At 33.6% G+C, this 26712-nt stretch overlaps 3 protein-coding genes across 5 annotated transcripts; all 3 read left to right on the top strand.

The window, feature by feature from the left end:
- The first annotated feature begins 5400 nt into the window (after positions 1-5400).
- Positions 5401-7004, top strand: LOC131657390 (putative FBD-associated F-box protein At3g50710). The gene is made up of 3 exons (XM_058926802.1): positions 5401-6223; positions 6302-6454; positions 6561-7004. Exons 1-3 carry the CDS (start codon positions 5504-5506, stop codon positions 6843-6845), a joined length of 1158 nt encoding a protein of 385 aa, XP_058782785.1. The 5' UTR covers positions 5401-5503; the 3' UTR covers positions 6846-7004.
- A 10650-nt stretch (positions 7005-17654) lies between these two features.
- LOC131593565 (putative FBD-associated F-box protein At3g50710) lies at positions 17655-21202 on the top strand. Of its 2 annotated transcripts, XM_058866128.1 has the most exons (4): positions 17655-18558; positions 18650-18802; positions 18901-19174; positions 19633-21202. In XM_058866128.1, the coding sequence occupies exons 1-4, from the start codon at positions 17827-17829 to the stop codon at positions 19641-19643; spliced, it is 1170 nt and encodes a 389-aa protein (XP_058722111.1). In that variant the 5' UTR covers positions 17655-17826; the 3' UTR covers positions 19644-21202. The 2 variants fall into 2 exon arrangements, with proteins under 2 accessions (XP_058722111.1, XP_058722110.1); XM_058866127.1 differs by lacking the exon at positions 19633-21202 and having other exon boundaries at positions 17656-18558; positions 18901-19561.
- A 2038-nt stretch (positions 21203-23240) lies between these two features.
- LOC131593563 (histone-lysine N-methyltransferase, H3 lysine-9 specific SUVH1-like) lies at positions 23241-26421 on the top strand. 2 transcript variants are annotated; one of them, XM_058866125.1, is made up of 3 exons: positions 23241-23419; positions 23685-25843; positions 25981-26421. In XM_058866125.1, exon 2 carries the CDS (start codon positions 23785-23787, stop codon positions 25780-25782), a length of 1998 nt encoding a protein of 665 aa, XP_058722108.1. In that variant the 5' UTR covers positions 23241-23419; positions 23685-23784; the 3' UTR covers positions 25783-25843; positions 25981-26421. The 2 variants fall into 2 exon arrangements, with proteins under 2 accessions (XP_058722108.1, XP_058722109.1); XM_058866126.1 differs by having other exon boundaries at positions 23685-25869.
- Positions 26422-26712: the final 291 nt, after the last annotated feature.

The following is a 26712-nucleotide window of genomic DNA, read 5'->3' as shown; positions in this document are numbered from 1 at the left end:
TCTTCTGCATACTCGGCCATTACACGAGCTTCTCTAAGATCCTTTTTGCGTCTAGTGATCTTGACGCCATGCTCAAACTATGTGCAAATAATTATAACAAAATACATTTAATATGGGAATTTAAACAATGAAGATATTGTAAATTTTAGTTAATTAAAACTAATCAATATGTGATACTTACTTCATATGTAACCGGGAATATGAACCTTTTCATCTTTCCTTTCATCATCTCTTTTTTATTCAAGAAACTAAAATAGTTTCCAATGACATCCCCTCTAACTTACAATCCTTCTTGAGACAAAATAAGGATCCCCTGTTAAGGTTGTCTAACATCTTGCATTTGTCTTGGAACAATACCTCCCTTCATGTTAAAATCATTATCAATTAGAGATGAAATATAATGAATCTCATTTAAAAATTGAAGTTAAAAAAAATATTAAATGGCTGGAATTAAAAAATCAACATACATAGCTCCTCCATTTGCTTCTGCCAATGTCCACGCATAGTTGACCAATTGTGTGTCTTCCTCACTCAATTTCGCCTTCTTCATTTGCATTACATATGGGGATCTAAAGTATTGTGACAATGCTGAGATCCTTTTTGGAAGCGGAAACTGTTCATTTTGTGGTATGTTCTCCAAAAGTGTGTATGTTGCCACATCAGATGGTGACTTTCTACTTTCTTCCACTGGTAATACTACTTCCAATGATATAGGAGTACTGAATCCTAGACTAAAAGAAGGCTGACCCCAATCAGAATCATTCATCTCAGCTGTATCACCATGCTTCTCTTGACTTTCTTTTTCAGGCTGATTTGCATCATCTTCTTTTCCGGGTTGTTATGCATCATCCTCTTTATCAACTAAATTTGCAGCTTGTTCTTCAAGCCCGTGATCCGAATCATCATCCTTATCTTCACTCTCAACCAATTCAGGACTTTCATTTCTAGGCTCATGTGCAGCATCCTCTTTATCTCCAACTTCTTTTCCCGTATTAGAACGATGCTCCTTTTCTCCAACTTCTTTTCCTTTTCTCATTGAAGACTCAGCTTCCTCTGCCTGTTTGACCCAATAAGTCTTCCAATCTGCCCAAAACTTCAGCTTTTCATCACAAATTTTTATTTGTTTTTTAGCCTGCAATGTACATAAAAGCACTCAAATCAATAGCCACATATTACTCAAACCAAGCATGTATAGCCACATATTAAACATGTACTCTCAAACAGTAATACTGAATACTAAAATAACAATGAATAGCCATATATTATGCAATACTCAATACTCAAACTGTAGCACTCAATACTGAATATTAAAATAACAATGAATGGTCATATATTACACAATACTCGATACTCAAATGACAATGAATGACCATATACTAAGCATTACTCAATACTCAATACTGCTAATATATTACACTACTAAATTTGAATATTGAGTATTTCGTTCAGATATACCTCTTCTAATGCGTAGTCTTGTGGAGCCAAATGAGCCTCCATCATTTCATCATCCACATTTTGTGTCTTTCGCTTTTTCCCTTTTCTTTGGATCACTTTCTCTCTACTACGTTTTGCAGTCTCAGCAATTTTGTCATGCATCACTTCATCATCCATGTCTTTTGCTGCCATACTACTTTCTGGAATATCACAATCTTGTTTATCAAGAATGATCACCTTGTTGAAACCTCCCTTCTCCTTTATTTTCTTCAACTCCAAGCTCACAATGCCATCCTCCCAATTTCCACAACTTGGTGGTTTTTCAACTATTTTCTTCTTTTTGGTTGGTTGCACCATATCTAAAAAATGTACCTACAATGAAGATATTAAATTTGATTATTAAATAAAATTTAAAGAGGATACATTCAATGAAAACAATATTTTAATAGATTACATACTAGAAGAAAGTGGAAGTCTGCTTTCCCAGAACATGCATCTTTCTTAATCCCTCCGTTGGCATGTTGAATTAAGTGTTGACACCAGTTGTAGTTACTAACTTTCTTTACTTCGCTCAACACTGTAGCATAGTTCAAACTAATCAAATATGAAGTAGTAGGGCAAAGAATGGTTCCGATAGCCAATAATATAAAACCTTTTGCCCAAGCTTTGTTCTTTGTGATTTCAAACTTCATCAATTTTTCATACAAAACATTGGTATGTATGTTGATCATACTATCATAAGTCTCCCCTATGTACCCGAGCTGCTCCTTAAATTTCTTCAACTTTTCTTTATTTGATTTGTCAACCTTTTCCAAATCAATTATCTTCTTACCCCTTGGCAAATCATATACCCTCTTCACATCTTCTTCTCCAACAGTAATTCTTACATTTTCATTGACAATCATTCCCCTATGTTTGTCAAAGTTATTTAAAATCCAGCTTACAAATACCCCCGGGATAATGGTGATGTTTAGTTTCAACAATCCGCCAAATCCACATTCCTTAATATACTTCTCTTTCTTAATACAGTCTTCTTTCTTCCTAGGATCTTTCTTTCCCTCGTTCAACAACAAAACTAATTCTGTCAGCTTATTAGGAAAACACCTATGCAATATCCTTGATGAAGTTTTTTTGCTTTTCTTATTTCTCATGTCAGCAATTCCATCCTCTCCCTCTTCTGTCCCAACTGCAGCAGTATGATCATTTAAGTCTTCCTCTTCTGTTGTCTCAACATCTTTTGGATGGTCATTGTTGTCAATTCGTGCCGCAGATCTTGTTCTCATATCTGTCCATACAACATATTACTCAATAACAAGAACAGAAAGCAAGGAACATAATATACTCAATATTAACAACATATTAATCAAATCCAAAAACAGATTACTCAATATTAATAACATATTACTCAAATCCAAAAACAGATTACTCAATATTAATAACATATTACTCAAATCCAAAAACAGATTACTCAATATTAACAACATATTACTCAAATCCAAAAAATTACTACTAGCTTTGTTCCATATTTTTGGTTATAGTTCGAAAAGAAAAAAAAATACTAAGTATGAAACCTTTTAAAAAAAACAATACAAGCCACATCTGCTTGTAAATTTTAGAATTAAAAGACAAGGAAAATTAAAAAATAAATAAATCAATATTTGAATCCTAACAAATCAACATCCAGATTTTATTCTCTAAAAGCATGAACTCATGAAATCTGGCCAGTATCATCATCAATCTTATGAACGGCAGCAGTTAATGCATGATTGGAATAGAATTAGTTGGACAACAATCGTCTTAGACAATGACTCTGAACTCATTTCCTTTATATATAATCTTCCGCCCATGTAATTTTCATGCAAATCTAGAATATTTTTAAACGATTTTACAGTCTATGTATGAAAAACATAATAATGAAATTATACACTAGCAGTGTTTGTTTCATTGGAATTTGGAAGCTGCTACGATATAACTACTTTCCATAGCAGTTCAATGCAGCTCATATTCTTTCTATTTAGTTCCCTTCCATAGATGTTGGATCATAAATGTTTCAGAATCCTTCAAAGCTCACCGAAAATAAAAAACCGTATGATCTCAACTAGGGTCATTTTAGAGAGTTTGCAAGACGGACTATAGCACACGGCCTCAAATTTTTAACTGTTAAATTGAACTATGCACAGCTCCTAATAGAATTGTCACCATTAAACTATATCTAAATATATGACCCCTAATTGGTGGCATGGTTGAATTGTAGCTAACTCGTACAGGGCAGGGCCTCCCAAAAAAACTTATGATATGACTATTCTAAACATAAATATTAACAACATATTACTCAAATCCAAAAACAGATTATTCAAATACTTACTTCTATGCAATATCCTTGATGAAGTTCTTTTGCTTTTCTTATTTCTCATGTCAGCAAATCCTTCCTCTTCCTCTTCAGTCCCAACTGCAGTAGTACGATCATTTACGTCTTCCTCTTCTGTTATCTCAAAATCATCAGAATGGTCATTGTTGTCAATTCTTGCCACAGATCTTGTTCTCATATCTGTGCATACAACATATTACTCAATAAGCAAGGAACAAAACATACTACAATAAGATGTCATGCTACAATAAGATGTCATACTACAATCCTAGATATAGTGCTCAGTTTAGACCACGCATTACTCAATACATATTACTCTATTTCCAATCATAAATAAAAGCAATACTCTATTTAAAGAATACAATCATCCATGATGATGTGCATCAGTATCCTGATTCTGAAAAGAACACTTTTAGCAGAATACATAAATAAAAGCAATACAAGATAAACTAGGGATAACTTGTACATTCTTTGTTGTCGGAAGCATATTTACTCTGAATATGCAGCAATGACAGACTAACTTAACATATAAATACATCTAGCAGAAATTAGATGGATTCACAGTAATGAGCAAAAGCCTTGGGAAGCATATGTTGTAAATTGTAATTGACAGTATAACCAAATTGAATCCATGTTGATACACTTGTATCTTCACTAACTTTGTTGACCAATTTGTTCACAATTTACAAGCATCAATATATATTTGGCAAGATACTAAAGAAATCATATGTTACCAATTTCAAGCTGTTTGATATTATTTTCCAAATGTTAGTAGTTCAACGAGTGGTATTTGTAGTTAGAGCAAAAATTTGGTCACACTTTGAATTTAAAACTAAAGTGCAATGATACTTTGGCAAAAGTTTGATAGCCTACAACATGAAATATAATATGAAATCTACATGGAAATGAACATAGTGTGGTAAATGGGTCAAGGAGCAGAAATTCATATTACTCCAATTCAATAATCTATTGACAGAATGGGTAAACAAAATGAGCCAAAAAGTGTTCCAACAATTTGTGCTCATAGTAGACCACTCATTACTCAATACATATTACTCTATTTCATACATATTACTCAAATCAGTCTAGTAATAACTCAGCAAGTTACATATAGTGCTCATAGTAGACCACACATTACTCAATACATATTACTCTATTTCATACATATTACTCAAATATAGCAAAATCGTGACCTAATCTGACCTAATCGTAGTAACTAAAACACAAATTGAAACAAAATCGCGACCTAATCGGAAGAAAGTTTTAATCTTACCTAGATGATGATGTTGAAGGTGCTGCGATGGTGGTGGCCGCGAGAGAGAGAGAGTGCGATGGTGGTGGTGGCGGCGAGAGAGAGAGAGTGCGATGGTGGTGGGGGCGAGAGAGAGAGAGTGTGCGATGGTGGTGGCGGCGAGAGAGAGAATCCGAAGCCCCAAAATCGTGAGAGAGCGAGAGAATGAGATTAGGTTTCCTCTTTAGCAAATGTCTTATATATGCCTAATATTCACCGTTAGATTAAAATGTTGATCCAAGGGCAAAGATTATTCTATGCATGGTGCATAGATTATTCTCTATGCATAGTAACTTGACCCCCTCAAAACGCAAGAAATTGATCAAATACACTAGGGTTAGGTTTAGAAAAGTACATCGGAGCAAATTGCATTTCCACCGCAATCGCTCGCTACCGGAGGCTGATTTCCGATGGCGGATAGAATCAGCAACCTACCCGATCCAATACTCTGTGACATTCTCTCCTTCCTCCCAACCAAACTCGCCGTATCAACAACCGTTCTTTCACACAGATGGAAATCACTCCATCTCCATCTCCCCACCCTCTACTTCGAAGACGAAACCTTCCAACACTTCAAATCATTCATCAGATTCTTATCCACAAAATTTTACTCTCGCGAGATCACCGTACCAATCCATTCCTTCACCTTCAAACGCGACTCTTCCTTTCGCAACCAACGAATCGTCAATATAATTCTCATATGGATTTTTGAGCGCTTACGACTCGACAATCTCCGTTTCCTCGAAATCGCATTCCACGAGAATCTAAATGCACGATTACCGAAACACATTAGTTGTAAGAATCTTCAAGTTCTTAAGTTGAATTATGTAATCATGACAGATATCAATATTTCTACTGAATTGGATTTTGAATTCCGTTTCGATTTTCCACTTCTCAAAGTTCTCCATTGGAATACTGTTAAGTTTCCTACTCCGGATTCTTTTCTCAAGTTTATGTCCAGTTGTCCTATACTAGAAGAATTGCACGCGTGTAATTCACGAATCACGTCTGTTGAAGATGAATCAAATGAAAACTTTAAGCTATTTCCGAATTTGAAAACAGCTAGGATTTTCGATAATAATGTTCCGATTACCGTGCTCTCTGAGGTTCAGAGTCTGCATCTTGAATTGGTAAATCAGAAATTGATTTTTGTATGTATGTTTGAATTGTGTTCAAGATATATGAAAGTGAACTTCTTAATTATGCAGAATATGAATTGGATTCGTTGCAAGCAGCTTCCCTTGTTTCGTCGACTCGTTAACATTGACATCATCTATTACAATGAATTGTTGGAGGGGCCGTTGAAGTGGTTGCTACAATTGCTCCAACATTGCCTCATACTTCAAAATTTTACAATTCAGGTTTAGAATTTATTTATTCCTTTTTCTTTTTAAATATCAAATTCCAAGTATTTCAAATTCTAAAAACAATCATGTGAATTGTTTACCGGATGTGAATTGTTTACAGTATTATGTGGACCATCAGAGTGAGTTGGTTGGCGACTATTGGATTGATCCACCAACTGTTCCACAGTGTCTTTCATCGCAGCTCAAAACTTTCTTTCTTGGAGGCTACGGAGGCAACGAAAATGAGTTCCAATTTGTCAGATATATTATGCAGAACTCAAAGGTACTACAGACAATGACAATTGAGAGCAACCCTCTTGTAGAGATCAATATAAAACACCAAATGTTAATGAAATTATCTTCAACTACAATGACCTCTACAACATGTAAGCTTTTATTTGATTGATTGGTGGCAACTAGAGTATGTAGTACTAGATTCTACATACAGAATAGTAGGATTTGATGGATTGAAATACATGAACTTTGTATCATTTTGATTTTTCCCTTTGTCATAGAAAATTTCAACTATATTGTCTTTCACTTAATTATTTCCTTTTACATTCAAGATTCTCTATCTTATGATTGTGTTATATTTGAGTCAGTGATTGTTTTTGGTTTTCTTACATTAGCCACATATAAACATGTTTTTCTTTTAAGGTTCTGATTGTTATCTACCTATGTCAAACAAACAAATTTGACGATAAAGCTACTTAAAGTTTGTAGTTGACTATGGCTTCTATTTTTTACACTGGTCGAGTTTATTGTGGACTTATGGTAAGGAGTAATGGATGTCATAATCTGTAACTACACTGTGTAGTGATATACAGTCGTTGATTCTATGAATGAGTTGTCTTTGCTGTTATAATATTCAGTTGTGGTGTATTTTCTGAGCTCTGTTTGATTGGTTGAAACATTAAAAAGTGGTTGATTGTTCGGAAGTGTGCTATTAGTTTATGAACATCTTATTTGGAATAGTTTATATTTTAGAAAAACCAGTATGTTAGGTGAAGTATAGCATTAGCTATGATTAGACAAACATTTAAAAGGTTTTGAAGTTACTTGGTGGTTTGTGAAGTCTTCCAAGTTTATCAATTTTAATTTTGTGCTTAGAAGGGTACTAGAGTTTTCCTCTACTGTTAGGAGTTAATCTTTATTTTCAATGAACTCCAAGTTCTTATCAAAATATTAACATTAGCTGTATGCTCTAGAATTTTTCAATAGCATCATACTAAAGAACTTGATCATGGAAACCGATTTGTTAGTGAACAGGATTTCAAGTCTATATAGGCATGAACTTTTGTTGCAGATTTCAGACTATCTGCTTACTCAACAAAATGGATTTTAATGAGATTGAGGAGTGATAGAAGAGGGTGTTTTTAAACTTTATTTTCTGGAATGGTGGTTATGTTTTAAGCTAGAAAACATTGATTGAGGAAACAGTGTTTAAGACCAAGACAGTCTGCCGAATTCAGTTCCAGGTATCTATGGAGCACCCAACGGTTAATTCCTTTGAAATTTAGAGGAACCGATTGGTATGCAATCATGGCTGAAGTATTCAATACATGAATAGTTGCATCTCTTGCAATTCCCAACTTTCAGAGACTAAAATAGTTACGGTTAAAACCTTAAGTATGATCACATCCATTTATCTTCAACTTAAATATCCACATATTTTCACACAACATTAAATATACAAAGACATTCATTTGGAATATGGTAGTTACAAGAACATGTATCCTAGGTTGCCACTTGACCATTGATGCCCTCTTAACTGTAAAATGGGAAATGCATATGATAGTATAAAATAGTAATCTAAAACTCCTTCCACTCTTGCAGCCATGGTCTTCTCTTCACCTACCAAGTCTGTATAGTTAAAATCTTCGAATTTGGGAAATGCATAAGGATCCTATTGCTTACATACTCCGAATCCATATTTTCGATGGTAGTAACATTCACATCACGATAAAGATAACGAAACACAATAATCACCTTAAGATTGCTACCAATTATGGAGCTTCTTGGTTCTTCCTTAGTTGAACAATCCCAATCACGGAAGCACAACAATAAGTTTGGTTTCATCAGGAGATGACCTATTAAAAAAATGAGTTGACATTGCAATACTCATAAAATTGAGCAGCTGTATGTGTAGTAGGTGTATGTGTAGGAGAAACCTGTTGGGACTTACCACTATTGATGTTATAAAGTTTATCTTGGTGATGAAGGAGGGCTGACTGCGTGTATCGAAAGAGAAGTTGCGCGTCAGAACGGTTCAACAGGATTTTAGGTGCACCATACGAAATATCAAAGGTGTTTGATATTAGGTGTATTATCTTATCATCTAGGATTGTTGGAGATAAAATTACAAGAAAAAGGAGGATTGTTTTCTTTTCTTTTGGAATAAGTTTAAAGAGGATTGTTTTTGATAATTTGGTTAGAGTGTTGTTTAGAGTGATTTAACAATATTAAAATCTCTTACATGTTGTAAGGGGATTAGACATACTATCGGACTCTGAGAGGAACTAGTATAATTTTTTGGTGTTCTTTACTTTCTGAACTTTATACCATTTTCATTGTCTAACCTAACAAGAAAAGATAGAACCAATATTCATTAAATCGGATAAAATTTTAAAGTCCTTATTCACTCCCCCTCCCTTTTAGACGCACTCAATACCTACCCTTCAATGGATCCCAATGTCAAGCTTTTCTCATGGATATGAGACCCACTTTTAGATATTGTGCCCATATTGAATGTAATATGATCTCATGGAGAAGCAATAAACAATAACCGATCGAAACTTTAATACAACCTTTTCTAATCCCATAGGAGGGGGAGACCTCATATTGTACCAGTAGCTCTTTCGGTTCTCCGGTCATCCAGAGGTATTTAATCCAATTCTGTCTAGATCCAGTTTCATAAGTCATATCGTTTCGACTTTTTCAGGAAAACCGATCTTCGAGTATCTAGGCATGGTTTATGCCATGATCACTATAGGTGTTCTTGGATTTCTTGTTTGGGCTCATCATATGTTTACTGTGGCAGCAGCCTCAAGGAACTTGTATGCCTTAAAAATTTACTCTCAGAGCTTTGGTTGGGAGATCTTCATGCCGTAAAACTCATGCGACAATCAAGTGGCACTTCATATTACATTTAATTTGGTTTTCCATGAACGAACCAAGCATATAGAAATAGATTGTCATTATGTACGGTACAATGTACGTTCAGGAGAAATCACCACAAAGTTCATCAAATCTGAAGACTGATTGAATGATTTGTTCACTAAGTCTCTTAGAGATTCTCGAGTGAATTACATTTATAACAAGCTCGATTCATATGACATGTATGATCCAGCTTGAGGGGGAGTGTTAAGCATCAATATAGAATATTACGTAGAATACTCCTTAGCCTATTTGGAATAGAATAAAATAAACCCTAGCATATTCCTTATGTAATTAATTCAATAAGTTGTAAATTTCACTATATAATATGATCTCTATAGTACAATTCAAACACACGGTCATGATTATGAGCTTCACAAAAAAGACAATCCTAATTCCCCCAAAAGGAAACATATACTTATGAGGCTTTGATAAGGCTTGTGGATAACCACCATCATTAGAATGATTATTAAGGATTCTACCGATGTCGCTTAATATTAGGCGTTGCCCTTAAGAGATTGATTTTGACATTTTTATCTCTCAATCATAACAACTTTATCATAACTTCAGATGAAAACTTCACCTCATAGAGTTGTAATCATCAAAAACCATTAAGGTCGTTTGATTTTTGCAGACATAGTACTTGCAAACACATAGATCCATATTCTCTCCCTTTCTGATGATGACATCACATCTCTTAGGGAGATGGATAAATAGATAAACACCAATAAAATAATTAAATTGGTTAAACTCCCACACAAAAATATAGAGAGTAATGCCCTACTTACCTCAAGAGTCCTCTTCTTCCCCATTTCTCGTGATAAAATAGGAGGGAAACAAATAAACTATTATGGAAATAAATCAAAGCACATAGATCAGAAAATTCAAATATCAAGGGAAAAAGCATAAATCAAAATTCCACACACAAAACAGATCATTAATTATAAAGAGAATTTGGCTACAAAGCAAAAACAAGATTATGTAAAAGACACAAACAAGAAACAATAAAAAAACAAGCATGCAAGCAAATGAAGACTATTATGTATCCTTATCATCATTGAACAACTTTGATGGCAGCGATAACTGAGCATGCTAACGTGCCAGAAAGCTGACCTCCTTGTTCGCCTTTTTCTATTCTTTGATGAAAGATGGGATGAGAGATTGATTTGAAGGAGTCTAAGGCATTTTGTAATCAAAATCCTCTAGAGTTGACGGCCCTGCTTGCCGAGGGGCTTGCTGTCGAGCTTGTTGATCTTGAAGGGCTCTCTGACCTCATGAGGATTTTGAGATAACACTTAAGCATTAATCTCAATCCTCGTCTTCATGTTTCCTATATAGGCAAAGTTATCTTCAAACTCCTATTTATCAATGTTGAAACCAACATGTTCCAAGACTTTCGATACCAAATGACCATATGGTAGCCACATAACTCTATATCTTTTACTCACATCATGTGATGGATCAATGTGTTGGCCCAGTTTGTTTCAAATTTGTTGGCCAATAACCAATTTATGACCACATAAACTTTTGACAACTATCCCAAGTTATGTTTTCTAGGGATGATAATATGGTTTACCACAAAGTGAATTAGGAAAATGTTCGGGCGTATGCTGGCCATAAGAAAAGGAGAAGTAATTTCAAAGTTTGGATCTTGTAAGAGGGAAAAAATAAGCACTAGAAATGAAATCACCACCTTGATATATTTCATTGTAGAGAGGACCAGAGCAGGAATATTGCATATTTCAGCAAACTCTTTAATGGATAAAGATATCAAATGCTTCCAAACTTCAGATGAAATAACATTATTTGCATTTTTGAGGTTGACATAGTACATCTTCACTAGATTCCGTTAGATCTCCTTTGGTGCTTGAAAGACGAAACTCCTCAAATATGTTTCTTTAAACATATTGAAGAAGTAACAATCTTTGAAGTCCAAGAAGTAGGAAGGTAATATCTCTCTAGTAGAATATTTTCTGTTGTATGTGCTATCTTGCTCTAGGGATGAAAAATCTTCTAAAAATTACATTGAAGCGGAAGATCTTCCTTACATTCTAACTCTTTATGATGTCATGATGATGGATAAATACTAAGAGTAAAAGTTACACAAGTTTGCCAAAATCACAACGACTAGAGAACAATGAGAAAAAGATAATGCAAGATGAGATGAAGAAAAGAAAGGGGCAGTTTACGTTTTATAGGCTACTACTAATCTATTATTAGACCTAATAATCAATTATATTAGTTAATGTCATAAATCTCGACGATTGATTGATGGCATAATACACTTTTTAAGATCTTAGGTGTTCAAGCCATTAGGGTTAAACGATTATATGGCACGAAATTTAAATTTCTAAAAGAGCCTAATCAATTATACCTCTATGGTAATCAATTATTTAGTCTTTTTCAGTTTCCTTGGTCTACTAGGCCTTTGATGGCTTTTGGGCTTTTGCATTTGTATTTGGCCCCTCATTTTTCTTACCAAAATTGCACCTTTTGGCTAAATATCTCATTTTTTCATGGCAACCTTGCTAAAAATAAATTTATCTCAAACCAAAAATATTTTTGTGATAAAACAATATTCATTAAGCATACATAAGACCACTTGCTAAAGGACTTAATTAGAGTTTTTTTAATTTAATTTCTATAAAGTGTTTTAACTAAAAAAATCTAAAGATAACTTGAAAAACTCCCCTTAGAAGGGAAATATAAACCACTGTAGATTTTCCATTTCTATGAATAACTTGATCCGAGAGATGGCTCAACAATTCACAAGATTGACACAATCATCAATTCTCTTTTACCTCAAACTTCCAAGAGGTTTTAATATCATGTGAATCATCAAATCTGTTGAAAAACACCATAATCTTTCACTTGTATAGTTATAGTGCACACATGTTATGAATAATATATTAGTATATTTGTAAAGGGTCCACAAGGGGAGACGGGGTAGGCAAGTGATGGAACACTTCACCCCAACTCTTTCTTGATCTCCCGTATTTTAGATTGATTGCCCATTTACTAGATGTGACGCTCCTTCCTCAAATACTTCCCCCACTTCCAGGATAACTCATCCGAAGTGGGAAAACATGGGAAATGACATGTCTCCAATCCAAAACAATGCGGAAAAAGTCAAGGAGAAATTAACCATGCTCTCAAGAGTAATAGAGAATTAACTGCCCACTTCCAAGCTCTAGGATAAGTGAATGCAACTTCCTAGACGTCCGGGGTCCAAGTACAAAAGCTAATATAATACCTCAACCTAGAGGTTGAGAATGACAATCAGATATTCACATAATTTCAAGATACATAGAGCTTGTCACCTCCATGCGTGAGCTACCTCTAAACCCTACAACAAACCCAAAACCTATGAAAACTCTTAATCATTAGGGGTTGTCATGTATTGTACTTTCAGCAAGAACAAGTGGATTCTACTATGAGGCCCGAGAAAATTAAGTTGGGCCAGACTTATCGTTATCCATTGTTTGCTTTCAATATCTCCTCACGAGGATGGTTAATCAAAGCTCAGAGATTGTTGTCAACACTATTTCTAGGGGCTTTGTTGTTGGGGGAGAATCCAAATCTTCCTAGAGAAAGTACGCCAAACATGTTTTTACAGCAGACATTATACTTGCTAACATTACCAAAATTCTAGTGAGAGAACGAGAATCCATAACCACCTTTTCGAATGAAAATGTCGTTGGTGTTCTTCCTCGCAACCATGATTCATGGTCATAATGATGCAATATGATAATTGGGATGTGAAACGAGTGTTGATCGACATTATTAGTTCAACATATATCTTATTCTGAGAGATTTTTTGAACACCCTGGCTCGACCCTAACCTTTGATTGTTCTCCCAAGTGAACCGTTTGATGTAATGCTCGAAACAACATATAAGCGCCATAATAATTAAAATAAAATACCCCCTCAATGCCTTGTACATCAAAATAATATATTTTAGTCATTCTTTGATTCATCAAAATAACTAAGACTATCTACAATGGTTTACATATTCAACACTCTCCTTTTTCACTTTTTACACTCCACATCATCTTCTCTCTCTTTCACCTAATAATTCAACATTCATTCAACTTTTACTCACTATAATGGTTTTTGTTTAATAAAGTTCAACACCCTACCCCCACCACTTTTATTTTTTATTTTTATTTTCTTTTATGTTTTTGTGATTATATATTAATAACAATTGTCGATTGAAATTAAATTAAAATATTTAAGACTTAAATATTTTATTTTATTTTATTTTATTTTTCTAATTTAGTAGTTTATTTTAATTTTATTTTACTAATTTTATATTCTTAATTAATTTTTTATTTACAAGTAATAAAGACGAAATATAGGGATAGTCATTATTAAAAAAATTACAAAAAAACTTAAAATACAATACAATAAACACACAACACACTTAAAATGAATTATATATCTTAATTAGTATAATAGACTCAACTTACAAACAAGAATTTATTGGAGGCTAAATAAAAAAATTAGAGAGAACAAATTATTTTTTCCTTTGTCTAAATCAAATGAATCAAGGCTCTATTTATAGACAAAAAAATGATGAATTTTGGTGAAAATAAAAATAAATAAAATAATTGATTTTCTATAAAATAATTGACTCCAAATAATTAAGGTGGGATAAAAATATAAACAATCACACCAACCAATAAAATTTTGCAAAGTATTTTCAACACAAATTAATCCATACCACTTTCAACACCTCATTCAACAATTCATTGCAAGCGTTCAACTGAAAAATATTTTCAACACCCCAATATTGCAAATGGTCTAAAGGAAAATAAAATGGAGCGGAGCGGAACATAATAGAATGGAGTGGAACAAAATATAAACTCCATTTCATTGTTGGAATATTTTACGACGGAGCGGGATTAATATCCCATTTCATTGTTTGGAAATTGGGTGGAGCAAAAAGCATTATAAAGTTTTCATTCCATTTTTACCCTTTACTTCAAAAAGATTAATATGGTTAATGTAAAGTTTTGGAGGACAAAATTGAAATTGTGCTACTAATTTATTTCATTCCATTGGATACACCACAATTTGGGTGGAATGAAAAATAGGCTAAAGTTGTGGTATTTGATGGAATGGATTCCATCACATTTCATTCCATTCAATTCATTTTTTATAAAACCAAACAATAGAATATAACATCATTCCACTCCATTTCATTCCATCATTTTCCATAAACTGAAGTCATTCCCTTTCTACAACTAAATAAAAAAAAAGTCACGTTTCTTGTAAAACTAGTCAGAGATCCGTGCTGTCGCCCGGGTGCATTATTTGCGGTGTAGTAGTTTTTGAACGATATAAAAAATTTGAAGTAAAGAAATTTGATCAAATTGCATATATAAAATGAAAATTAACCATTTGAATTTTTTTTACTAATAAGATATTAGTAGTATGAAACTTAGATTCTAAGTTAAAACAATGATCCACAAAAAAAAAAAGTTTAAGATAAGTCAATACGGGTAAGTTCATTCATATTTTAGATCATTTGATAAGGTTTGGTTGTTGGTGATTAGTAATGGTTAGATAGTGGATTTTAGAATAAGTAGATGAGAAAAATGGAAGGTCAATCAAACCCAGGCCACTTAACCAAATTCAATTAACTGAACCAAAGTCATTAACATACCTCTTTGAAGTCATTTTGAGAACTGTTTGATGGTAAAAATTGTTAGAGTAGCAGGTTCATCATAAGGATATCTGAAAAATGAAGCATAAAATATTTTTCAAACTTAATTAAACAGAAACAATAGCATTTAAAGTAGGGAGAAACAATAGCAAACAGACATTCAAAACAAAATAGGACCTGATCTAAAACAACAATAAACATAAATCATATCTATTTGTTCTTCTCACCTATTTAGTATATTGAACTGCATACCTGCGTGAAAATATACACAAACCATTAGGAGACACATCACACAATCAGAATATGAAAAATAAATCAAATGAAAAAGAGAACTGCCAAAAACAAAATAAAATTGATTCGAAATAAACGATTTTGGTTTTATAAAGAGATCATTCAGAGAAGAGAAAGAAAAATATTTTCTTTTTCCGTTTCGAGTTATGACGGTCAGCAGGGGTGGCCCTGAGCATGGGCTCGTGGGGCGGGAGCCCAGGGCCCCATAATTTTAGGGGGCACCAATTTTTTTCTTACCCCTATATATATTAAAAGAGAGTTTTCTATTATAAAAATATTTGGTAGAAATTTTTTAAAAAATAAATAAATAATGGTTAACAAATTATAGGGGCACTACAAAGTTAAAATTAATAAAAGAATATAATTTCTCAAAAATAAAATATAAAAAAGAATAAAATCAATTAATTTTTCTAAAATAATATCAATTAATTTATCCATAATTTTAGCAACTACAAAGTTTAATTGAGGCACTAAACTTAAAATAATGATATAGAAAATATTTTATATTATTGATCCCAAAATTAAGAGTGAAGCACTACTTCAACTAGCTGAACAAGATAATGATCTCAAAATTAAGAGTGAAGCTGAATCTATAGCAACTCATGGAATTAGAAACTTTGAATCTTTAGTAGCTATGATTATTTGGTAGTTGAATCTTGAGTCTGCTGAAGAGTCTTTTCGAAATCATAATTTCTTATATATTGTAGATCAAACAATAAGATCACGATAGAAGATTTAAGCAGTATAGATGGATTTTTGTTTAGTATTGAAAGGCTTAGATCATTAATAATTTTGTTTGAAGAACCGAAACTTATTAGAGAAGTGTTAATAGTTAAATCAAAATTAAACTATATAATATGAGTTCTTTAAAGACTTTTAATTGCTTTCCTAATGCATGCATATATTATAGAGGAATATTGACTACCCCTATCAGTGTTGCATCTGTTGAAAGAAATTTTTCTAAATTAAAATTATTAAAATCTTATTTGAGATCTACTATATCACAAGATAGATTAAATAGTCCAGCCTTAATTTCAATTGAAAATAATTTTTTGAAGAACCTTGATTATGAACAAATTATTAACGATTTTGCAACAAAAAATGCTAAGAGGATGATATTTAAATAATTTTAAAAGCTTGGTCAATTTTTTTTTGGGAAAAAAAGGACCGGATCAAGAAGAAGAACAATAAGTCTCTTTATAGTAGTTTATGTTTTGATGTAGTATAAACATTGATTGGCGCTGAACTTGGTAGGGAGGACCACGGTTCGATCCCCCGCAACTACGATCGGGAGGGGGCTGGAACCACTTGATGCCAGAACTGACCCCCCGAACCGGACTAAACCGGTGGTTATAAACCAAAAAAAAAAATCCATATTTTTTTTTGGACAATGTCAAATAAAAATGTGTTTTTTTTATCTAATTATTTCTTTTATCTTTATGTATTTATTGTTAAAAAAAATTATAGGGGCACCATTCTTTTGATTCGCCTAAGGCACCAAAATTAAAGGACCGGCCCTGACGGTCAGAGAATGAAAAGGGGTGGTCGACGACAAGGTTCGTCAAAACAAAAATCCATTCGATTTATTAGGAAGGTCATGTGATGGAGAGAACGGGTATGCAATTGTTTTTGCAATCATGGGTGGTGATGAAGTGGAGAAAGAGATTGCGGTGAGCTAGGATTTATAGGAGGAAAAGAGAGACGAGAAGAGAGGTTCTTTGGAGATGAAGAGAGAGAAGTAGAAAATGAAGTACACATAGAGATAATAGAAATTGGGTCTCATTATTATCCGGGTAATAATAATACATACTCCCTCTGGTCTCATTTATAAGAAAAAATTATCTTTTTAGATATATTGAATAAATAATATATTTGGACAACATACTGTTTAGATACATTATTTATTCAATGTATCTAAAGGAGATTTTTTTTTATAATTGGGATTGGAGGTAGTTTAGATAATGTTACAAAATTTTAAAAATGAGTAATAATGATGCCACCTTGCAAAAGCATATCAGAAAGTTCTTATTTAGTCAATTACTAAAATGACCTTTTGTTAGTGAAACTTTTGGTCCATTGATTAGTAATCATAGTACTGTGGAACAGTAGATAGCTTCTCCTCACTTTTCACTCAAGAAATGCTTTGGAACGTGAAAACAAACAAACAAACATGCCTCGAAACGCAGGAAATTGATCAAAGAGATTAGGTTTAGGGTTAGAAAAGTTCATCGGAGCTAATTTCATTTCCACCGCAACCGCCACCTGAACTCCGATGTCGGATAGAATCAGCGACCTACCCGATCCGATCCTCTGTCAAATTCTCTCCTCCCTCCCAACCAAACTCGCCGCAACAACAACCGTTCTCTCACACAGATGGAAATCTCTCCATCTCCAACTCTCCATCCTCGACTTCAACGACGAAACCTTCCAACACTTCAATTCATTCATCCATTTCACCTCCACTGTAATTTCCTCTCGCGACATCACCGTACCGGTCCATTCCCTAACCTTCAAATGCAGCAACAAAACCTCCTCCTCTCACCAACGACTGATGCTCAATGAAGTTCTCAACTCTGTTTTCGACCGAATACGAGTCGAGAATCTCCGTTCCCTCGAAATCGCATCCAATGGTAACCTAATAGTTCAATTACCCCGCCGTGTTCTTAGTTGTAAGAACCTTCAAGTTCTTAAGTTGAATAATGCAATCATGGAAGATAGTTGTAATTCTAGTGGATTAGGTTTTGAATCTCGTTTCGATTTTCCACTTCTCAAAATTCTCCATTGGAATGGTCTTAAATTCTTAACTGCAGAATTTCTTGTCAAGTTTATGTCCAGTTGTCCTGTACTAGAAGAATTGCACGCGTATGGTTCATCACACGTATCTCTTGCACACGATTCCGAGGAAAAGTTTAATCCGTTTCCCAATTTGGCAACAGCAACAATTTTCGATCATAATGTTCCGATTACTTTGCTCTCTGAGGTTCAGAGTCTGCATCTTAAAATGGTAAATCAGAAATTGTTTTTTGTGTGTATATTTGAATTGAGTTCGAGTTATATGAAAATAAGTTGTTTATACTTTATACAAACATATGCAGAATAGGAGGTGGATCCGTTGCGAGCAGCTTCCCTTGTTTCATCAACTCACCAACATTGACATCATCTTTACCTATATATTGTTAAAAGATGCGCTGAAGTGGTTGCTAGAGTTACTCGGAAATTGCCCCAAACTTCAAAATTTTAAAATTCAGGTTTATTTGTTGTTTAGAAATTATTGATATTCCCCTATTTTTAAAAGTCGAATTCCAAGATTTTAAATTCTAAAAAAAATTATGTGAATTGTTTAAAGGATTCTACGGATGGATATGGATATCTGATTGAGGTGGTTGGTGACTATTGGATTGATCCACCAACTGTTCCACAGTGTCTTTCATCGCAGCTCAAAACTTTCTTTCTTGGAGGCTACAAAGGCAACGAAAATGAGTTCCAATTTGTCAGATATATTATGCAGAACTCAAAGGTACTACAGACAATGACAATTAAGAGCACCCTCGACGCAGATATCGATAGAAAACACCAAATGATAAGGGAGTTATCTTCAACTACAATGACCTCTACAGCATGTAAGCTTTTATTTGATTGATTGATGCAGGATGAGTATGTAATACTAGATTCTACATATACAATAGTAGAATTTGATGGTTTGAAATGCACAATATTTGACGATAAAGTTGATGGTATGGTGGAAAACAAACATAAGTGTTGGTGTGTTTTTCTTTGTCATTTACCTATGTCAACCAAATTTTAGATAAATCAGAGTTTGTAGTTGATGTATGGCTTGTATTTTGTACACTGGATGAGTTTATTATGGACTTGTGGGAGGATTAATAGATGTCATAATCTGCAACTACATGGTCGGTCTAGAGAGTAGAATGACACCTTGCTTTCAATGGAAAAACAACTAGCATGGTCTTAATTTGCACACCACTCTAATAGCTTTTAGAATTTCATCACTAATTCTCAAAATATTGTGGTTTTTGTTTTCTGTTTGTGCCTGACTTTGTAGTTTTGCTTGCTGCAGATTTCTTGTGATTTTTAAGGTTAAGATTGCAGATTTTTAAGTTAATTATTAGGCATGAAACGTCGGACTGAAGAACTTGATCATGGAAACTGTTTTGGTAGTGAATAGGATAGGATTTCAAGTTTTTCTGTTTTACTCAACAAAATGGATTTTAAATGAGATTGAGGAGAGATAAAAGAGGGTGTTTGTAATCTTTATTTTCTCAAGTGATGGTTATGTTTTAAACCTGTTGTTCCCTCTTTCTATGCCAAACTTTCTTGAAACCATTTATTGGATGCTTTGTCTTATAAGCACTGTTATCAGAATCGCGATCAGAATCGTAAAATCCATGGATTTTGCGATTTTGCTCACCCTAAACGATCTGAATCGTGAGTAGAATCCTAACCCAGAGCAAAATCCCAATAAAATCGCATAAAATCGCAGAATCGCAGCAAAATCCGCGATTTTATATGGATTCCACCGATTTTGGGCTTTTTTTTTTTGGGTAATTTTAGAATGGGTAAAGGCGACCCGTTTAATAATTGTTCTGTTCTGGGCTAATAATTGACTGTTCTGGGATAATAATTGTTTCTAATATGGACTATGGCTAACAGGTTAATCTGTATATATATATAGTTATATAGTTATATACTATTATGAGTTGAATCCATCGATTTTGGTTGCGATTTTCGATTATGCGATCTTGATTTCCCCTTTCGATTCAACAAAACGATTTGAGTAGAATCCACCGATTTTGGTTGCGATTTACGATTTTTCGATCTTACTATACTCTTTCGATTCAAAGTAAACTCTCGATTCTGACAACCTTGCTTATAAGGATTGTGTTAGGAACCCGGAATTAAGAGAGAAAATGAGATTATATAATTCCTTACGAAAATTCCACCTTCGCAATTAGAGAAATCATAACTTACCTGCTTCACCAATCAAGCAACATGCCATGGGAACCTTAGAATGTAAATTAAGCTAGCCTGTATGTATTTCCCTAAATTTGTCTCTTCAAAGAGCATGGTTGCAGTAGAGTTTCAAATTGGAGGTGAGAAGACTAATGTCAATCATTTCCTTTTTTATTGAATTAAGGGCTGAAACAGTTCCAGCATTGGTTACAATTCTTGTGGTTTTCTAGCTAAACTAAACATGGACTGCAAAACGCCTTCCACTCTTGCAGCCATGGTTTTCTCTTCATCTACCAAGTGTGTATAGTTAAAATCTTTGAATTTGAGTAATGCATAAGGATCATATTGCTTACCTGCTCAGGACCCATATTTTCCCGTCATCCAAAAAGACCACTTCATGGTAGTAACATTCACATCACGATAAAGATAATGAAACAATAAACACCTTGAGATTGCACCCACTATGGAGCTTCTTGGTCCTTAAAGATAATGAAACACAATAAACACCTTGAGATTGCTACCCACTATGGAGCTTCTTGGTCCTTCCTCACTTGAACTGTCCCAACCACTTAATGGAAACACAAAAGTAAGTTCGGTTTCATCTATTGATCGAGAAGATAACCCATTATAAAACTGAGTTGACATTGCACTTTTGAATAAATCTCTATTTCTCTCTCACACAACTCATATACTCCCCTTTTGACGTGTAACTTTTTCACTTTCTAACCAACTTATTTATTTTTTATAACCATGAAATTTAATATTTAATACAATTTTCGATTATAACAAAACAAACACAAACACACGTCTAAAACAAACACAAACACGTTTAAAACAAACAACATAGAGAACATTACAGCATATCTAAAATAATCATCAAAATAATATTATCTGGTACATACATCTTAACACGGACATCGATGTCAATTTTAACAGATTCCCACACATATTGTACTTCTTTATTCGCAATTGAGAAGACTGAAATAAGTACATTAATTCTTCTAATATTTTCACCATATTTAATCTCTTCGTCTAACGACAGATCAAACTCCTCTTAAGTTGTTCAAAATTCAGGTTGTTACAAAAATGTATCTTTAACATAGTGAGGAATGAAATATCTATTTATCAAAAATAGAAATAAGATCAAACTCCTCTTAAGTTGTTCAAAATTCAGGTTGTTACAAAAATGTATCTTTAACATAGTGAGGAATGAAATATCTATTTATCAAAAATAGAAATATACATAGGCGTGAGTCGGGTGCTGTGCATAGATAAAAATCTATGCACCATGTATAGATTATTATGGATCATTGGATCAAATTCTAGACATCAATTGTTATTATTCAATATTCAATACTCACCACTCAATACTTAATACTAGATTAAAAATATGATCCAATGACTTATGTAGACTTATGCATGGTGCATAAGGAAAATCCTGATGCATATCAGCCAAAGCCGAGGGAGTACTATTGTATTGACACCTTCTTTTTATCGTACATTGACAACAAGACAATTAGCTTGATTCATTGGCGGTGTATATGCCAAGTTGACTGCTGTCTAGAGTTAGGTCAATTGATTTGGCAACATATTTTTTAGTGCATTTTTTTTTTCAAACATGGATAGTTTGATATATAATTGGAAAAGATGATTATTTTAAAAATTAAGTTAAAAAAAGAGGTTATTTTTATAAAAAAAAAATCCTCATTACTTTTATTTTCTATAATTATCATCAACTCAAATTTGCTCCGTTTCTTTGATATTACTAGCTCAACTGTTATTTGTTCTTATAAACGATATTTCTAACTTTTTATGACCTCAAATTATCGTTATAAAAATAATTAATTTAAACAACAAATGCATTTATAACAACAAAAAAAAATACAACAACTTCAATACCAGATCTTAAACTTTTATCTAATTTCTCACGATAGTGATTGAATTTGAATTTTTGATAAGTAATGGTACAATTTTGAATATTTATGTCGTCTTTCAAATAATATAAAAAACATTTAATTTTAATAAATATAACCTAATGTATGGTTCTGTCAAAAAAAAAAACTTAATGTATGATCTTTGAAAATTTATATTTATAAATATAAGTTTTTAATATACTCTTTCCATTTTGTATCATAAATAAAAAAATTTAAATTCATTAAATGATTAATACATCTTATTTATATATAATCAAATTTCATAACGTCATAATATTCTTGGATATTTGACGAAATTTCATTTTTGCCTCTTGTTTTCAGAGGTATATTTCCAAAATTATTTTTTTAATTTTACGTTAAATTTTTCCGCAGTTGTATTTACGAAACTATTTAAAAAACGTAAAAGAAGAATATGTAAATGCAATACATTTATAGAAGAATTCAACGTAATAAAAAAGTAATTATGTAGATACAACTACGACAAATATATTTTAGAAACGTAAATATATTTGAGAACCTTAAGAAGTGAGATGAGATATTCTCAATTATTAAATGAATCTAAAAAATTAATATATTATTATTATCAAATTAATATCCATTAAATTAATATTTTTTTTAAATGAATCTAATTTCAATATATATATATATATATATATATATATATATATATATATATATATATATATATATATATAATATTAAACATAATAATTTATATATAGTATATAGGATAAGAGAGAGCATAGATTATTCAATGTACTTGTACAACAACAGTTCTCAAAACCTGTCTTATAATATTATTATTATTACTATTAACCATTTTTGTCAGCACACAGTTCTCAAAACCTCACTCCAATTTGCTTCCTATTTCCTTACCAATAAACCTCACTCCATTTTCCTTCCTCTTTTTCTCATCACCTTCCTCTCTTCCAACCTTCACCAATCAACCATTCCCACAAGGTAACACACCAAACTTTTCTTAAATGCTAACTCTGTCTGATGTTTTATGAATCCTGTATTTGTATTGTATTGATTGATCTCTCATGCTTTGTTAGAAATTGAAAAATTCTAGGGTTTATCTATTTTATCTAAAAATCATGGCTTGATCTCATTTTCATTTTGGGTTATTGTAAAAATTTGTTTTTTTCTCTCTTCCTGAGAGTATATTCTTGATTGCATGACCCTTTTGTCTTTTTCTGCTGAAAATGCCATTTTTTTATTTTAGGTTTTGAAATGAAGTAGAAAAAGAGGAATTAGGGTTTTGAATAGCTCTTGTTTGAGGTGAAAAAAAGTGGAATTTTCTGTGATTCTGTGTGAATTTTATAATGGAAGAAGGGTTTGGTCGAAACTCGGTTCCTCCTCCAGGCTCCATTGACAAGTCTAAGATTCTAGACATTAAGCCTATAAGATGTTTGATACCTGTTTTTTCGAAGAATCCTCAAGCTCCGTATTCAGGAGAGTATCCGGCCGGGTTTTCTCCGTTTTTCCCATTTGGTGGACCTCAGGAGACTTCAACCACTGGGGTGAAACCTAGAGGTAGAGCAATGCCGACTCCGATTCGGTCATTTAGGAGCCCTGTAGGCGAGGATGAGGATCTCAATGGCAATGATGGTTATAGTCACAAAAGAAATGCACCGCCGAATACGAGCCGGGTCAAGTTACAGAAGATCAAACCAAATCATAATTTCCATGCTGATTTGAGTGGTTTAGTTGGTATAGGCGCGGCACAAAAAAACGATGGTAACCGAGAAGTTGTTAATATTGTGCTCATGTCGTTTGATGCACTGAGAAGAAGGCTAAGTCAACTTGTTGATGCCAATGATGTGGACATGGGTATGTTCAAGCGTACTGATTTGAAAGCTGGGAATATTTGTATGTCCAAAGGAATTCGAACAAATGCGACAAAGAGAATTGGATCGGTACCTGGAGTTGAGATTGGGGACATTTTCTTTTTCCGAATGGAAATGTGTGTTGTTGGTTTGCATGCCCAATCGATGGGGGGAATTGATGCCATCAAGAGTGACCATGAGAATGAGACTTTGGCTGTTAGCATTGTTTCGTCGGGAGAATACGACGACGATGAAGCTGAGGATGGTGATGTTTTAATTTACACCGGTCAGGGTGAGAATTTTAACAAGAAAGAGAAGCACTTGTCTGATCAGAAGCTTCATAGGGGTAATCTTGCTTTAGATAGAAGTTCAAGACAACATAATGAAGTAAGAGTCATCCGGGGAATCAAAGATACTACGTCTGTGGGCTCAAAAATCTATGTCTATGATGGTCTGTATAAAATTCAAGATTCATGGGCTGAAAAAGCAAAAAGCGGCGGCGGCGGCGGCTTGTTTAAGTATAAGTTGATAAGAGTGCCTGGACAACCTAGTGCCTTTTCTGTTTGGAGATCAATTCAGAAGTGGAAATCTGGCATTCTTGCGAGGTCTGGACTTATTCTCCCGGACCTATCCTCGGGAGCTGAGAGTATTCCTGTTTCACTTGTCAATGAAATCGACAACGTGAAGTCACCTGCCTTTTTCACGTATTTCCAGTCGCTTAGACATCCAAAATCATTCAGTTTAACGCAGCCTTCACATGGTTGCAGCTGTAGTGCTAAAAAGGCATGTATCCCAGGTGATTTGGACTGCTCTTGCATTCAGAGAAACGAAGGTGATTTTCCGTATATTATCCACGGTGTTCTGGTGAGCCGGAAGCCATTGGTTCATGAATGTGGCCCTACATGTAAATGTTATCCTAACTGCAAAAACCGAGTATCTCAATCCGGTTTAAAGCACCAAATGGAAGTGTTCAAAACAAAGGATAAAGGCTGGGGTCTTCGATCATGGGATCCTATTCGTGCTGGCGCTTTTATTTGCGAGTATGCAGGAGAAGTTATTGATAAAGCTAGGTTAACTCAGCTTATACAAGAAGGAGACGCTGATGAGTATGTTTTTGATACAACCCGTGTTTATGAATCTTTCAAGTGGAATTACGAGCCTAAGTTACTCGATGAAGTGAGAACAAACGAGTCTAGTGAGGATTATGCTATGCCCCATCCTCTTATTATAAATGCTAAAAACGTTGGAAACGTGGCTAGATTCATGAATCATAGTTGCTCACCAAATGTTTTCTGGCAGCCTGTCTTATACGAAGAGAACAATCAATCCTTTCTCCATGTTGCATTTTTTGCATTGAGACATATTCCACCAATGCAAGAGTTAACATATGACTACGGGGCTGATCGATCTGATAATGCTGAGGGTAGTAGTGCACACAAAGGTAGAAAGAGATGCTTTTGTGGATCAGTGAAATGCCGTGGTTCTTTTACTTGACATTTTGTCGCGGTTTTCACAAACTTACATGATGCTGGGCAATGCAATCTTGGCTTAAAAGGTTTCGAGATCTCACCCCTCTTTTTGGTATATTCAAAATCGTATATTAGACCCTCTTTAGCAACGAGGTCACATAAAAATCACTTATATTTTTTTGCTAATTGTATATCTTCCATTTATCTTATTTTGATTTAACAGATGGATGATAGCATTCTGTAAGAAGATTCAGATCAAGTTTAGAACTTTTGTTAGCTGATGCAAGCTTCCAACGATCCTTGACAAGGGTTGGTAGGTGAGTTTGTTTGAACCATAAATAAATCATGTGTGACCTGGCCCTTTTGTTTTAGTCCAACTTTATCATAAGTATTCAGTGAAGCTGTATAATTTATGTAAATTATGAGCTGGTAATGGCCATGATACACTCACTAGAAAGTACATAACTAGTGATATGATGTTTATCTTTGACTTTGTTCTCTCGCGAATTGTATTCGTCTAAACTTATCTTCGACTGTGATCTTGCTTCGGTTTTTGGTTTCAGCAGCAATCATGGCTCGTGCGTGATTGAGCTGCATGAACTCCATTGTAGTTTATGTTGTTTATTATTGAGAAGTTATTGTAGTATGTTTAGTGATTTATCAACTCACAGGCCAAGGGCCTTCTCCTTTTATTTGATTATTGTGTTTTGGCGAGATAGGTATAAAATCTCCGTCCTAATCGGTTTTGTGGAGTGGAGTTGAGTTTTCGAAAATTTAAAATTATTTATGAACATGGAATACGGTTCTTTTTATAAACTCTTCCAATTTGTCGAAATGTATCTTGGATTTATTAGAAAAAACATCTAGGGTCATTCTCTTTCGCATGTACATCTTAATCAACACTCTCAAACTTTTATAAACAAAAAACTAATTCTCAAAGACGTGTGATGAAAAT

The sequence above is a fragment of the Vicia villosa genome, linkage group LG3, assembly GCF_029867415.1.
Source record: "Vicia villosa cultivar HV-30 ecotype Madison, WI linkage group LG3, Vvil1.0, whole genome shotgun sequence".
Classification (NCBI taxonomy): Eukaryota; Viridiplantae; Streptophyta; class Magnoliopsida; order Fabales; family Fabaceae; genus Vicia; species Vicia villosa.
This window is presented reverse-complemented; position numbering and strand designations above follow the sequence as displayed.